Source organism: Neophocaena asiaeorientalis, unplaced genomic scaffold (assembly GCF_003031525.2).
Source record: "Neophocaena asiaeorientalis asiaeorientalis breed wild unplaced genomic scaffold, Neophocaena_asiaeorientalis_V1.1 scaffold55, whole genome shotgun sequence".
NCBI classification, from domain to species: Eukaryota; Metazoa; Chordata; class Mammalia; order Artiodactyla; family Phocoenidae; genus Neophocaena; species Neophocaena asiaeorientalis.
In genome coordinates, this window is record NW_020175684.1 from 95,501 (window position 1) to 97,402 (window position 1,902).

The 1,902-nt window shown below is 38.8% G+C and overlaps 1 protein-coding gene across 1 annotated transcript; it reads right to left on the reverse strand.

Moving 5' to 3' along the window:
* Positions 1–969: 969 nt before the first annotated feature.
* On the reverse strand, positions 970–1,235 carry LOC112390949 (short transmembrane mitochondrial protein 1-like). Its single transcript, XM_024732027.1, has one exon. The coding sequence runs from the start codon at positions 1,201–1,203 to the stop codon at positions 1,060–1,062; it is 144 nt and encodes a 47-aa protein (XP_024587795.1). The 5' UTR covers positions 1,204–1,235; the 3' UTR covers positions 970–1,059.
* Between the last annotated feature and the right edge of the window lie 667 nt (positions 1,236–1,902).

The following is a 1,902-nucleotide window of genomic DNA, read 5'->3' on the forward strand; positions in this document are numbered from 1 at the left end:
GCCAAAATTAGTTCATCAATCCCTTCTTCAAAGACTTTTTTTAGCAAACTTTTTATTTTAGACTAGTTGTAGATTTACAGAAAAGTTATGAAGATAGTATATCCCTATACACTCTTTCCCCTATTTTAACATCCTACATTAGTATGGTACATTTTTTGCAATTAATGAACCCTTATGGTACATTATATTAATATTTTCCTTATATTTTATGACCCTGACAGGTTTTTTGGGGGGTTTTTTTAATATAATTTAAATACATTTTTAATGTAAAAAGGCATAAAATTTCCTTTATAGACAACTTCTCATTTATCTACCATGTAATGTCAAATGTGCCTGTAATCCCATAAAATAAGTATGATTCTTATGAGAGAACAGAGCCAGATCAAATGCATCATTAGGAAAAAACATGCATACTAGACTGAATTCTACTGAGGACAAAGGCCATTACTTTAAATACTTTTCAATTCCCCAGTTCCTGATGGGGTTCTCAGAACAGAGTTTCTTGGTTAATGAATAGCAAATTGATTTACTGGTTAAATTAGCAACTATGGAGCTTCCTGACAACATCATAAAATTAGTGGATAACTCACCAGAAACTGGCTTCTAGATTTGCATTTTAATTACTACTTTGAAACAACATAATTTAGTACCAAAAGTTTAAACACCCAATATAATTTCTAGACTGTGAAATCAGCATTATTTATATCTCATCAGCTATACAAAACTCATCAATTTTTCTTTTGAAAACGGTAGTAGAAATCCCAAAGAATAAGGGAGAGACTACTAATTAAAGGTCATGTTTACTAATCTAGCACCATAATTCCATTCTCAGGACCTCCCAAGTGGGTGGAAGGAGGAAGGGAAGAAGTGAGGATGTTGGAAAAGTAAGGGCTGTTCTTAACTTGTGGCCCCATTTGTGCTGTAAGGCAATGCAGGGGCTAGCAAAGAAGAAAATTGCTGAGGCTGGAGATGAAAACAAAATCTTTTGGTTCAGATGGTAAAGGAGGCCCTCAAGAACAGTAGAATCAGTTTATCCAGGAGACAGTGCTGGAGTCGGCCTCATGAACTAGGGGGTTTCTTCTTGGCATCCACGTCCTTTTTAATTTCTTCAAGTTTTTTAGCCAGGTTTGGTTTGTCATAGTTCTGAGCCAGATACATTCCCACCACGTTGCCAAGAGTAAATCCAAGCAGGAACTGGAGCATAATGTCGGTAAGGAAGACTCGTAGGTCAGCTGCAGCTCTGTGGGCACCCTGACAGTTTTAAAATCAGATATTATGTAAAATGTCCCTCAGTTGAAATTTATCTGATATTCTTCTAATGATTAGACTGGAGTTGCTGGTTTTGAGGAGAAAGACTACAGAGGTAAACTGTCATTCTCATTACAAAATATCAAGAGTCCTTACTATCAACATGACTTACCACTGTTGTTAATCTTTTTTTAAATTATTTATTTATTTATTTATTCTTGGTTGCTTTGGGTCTTCGTTGCTCCACCGGGCTTTTCTCTAGTTGCAGCAAGCGGGGGCTACTCTTTGTTGCGGTGCGCGGGCTTCTCATTGTGGTGGCTTCTCTTGTTGTGGAGCGCAGGCTCTAGGCACGCAGGCTTTGGTAGTCGTGGCATGGGGGCTCAGTAGCTGTGGCTCACGGGCTCTACAGTGCAGGCTCAGTAGTTGTGGCACACAGGCTTAGTTGCTCCCAGCATGTAGGATCGTCCTGGACCAGGGATTGAACCCATGTCCCCAGCATTGGCAGGCAGATTCTTAACCACTGCACCACCAGGGAAGTCCCACTGTTGTTAATCTTAATCACCTGGTTGAGGTAGTATTTGTCTGTTTTCCCCACTGTAAAGTTACTCTTTTTCTCCCTTTTCATATTGTAGTATTTGGAAGTCACTATGTGAA

Bases quoted from the DNA above. Each gene is read 5' to 3' on its own strand.
- LOC112390949 (XM_024732027.1), bottom strand. From the start codon at position 1,203: ATGCTCCAGTTCCTGCTTGGATTTACTCTTGGCAACGTGGTGGGAATG.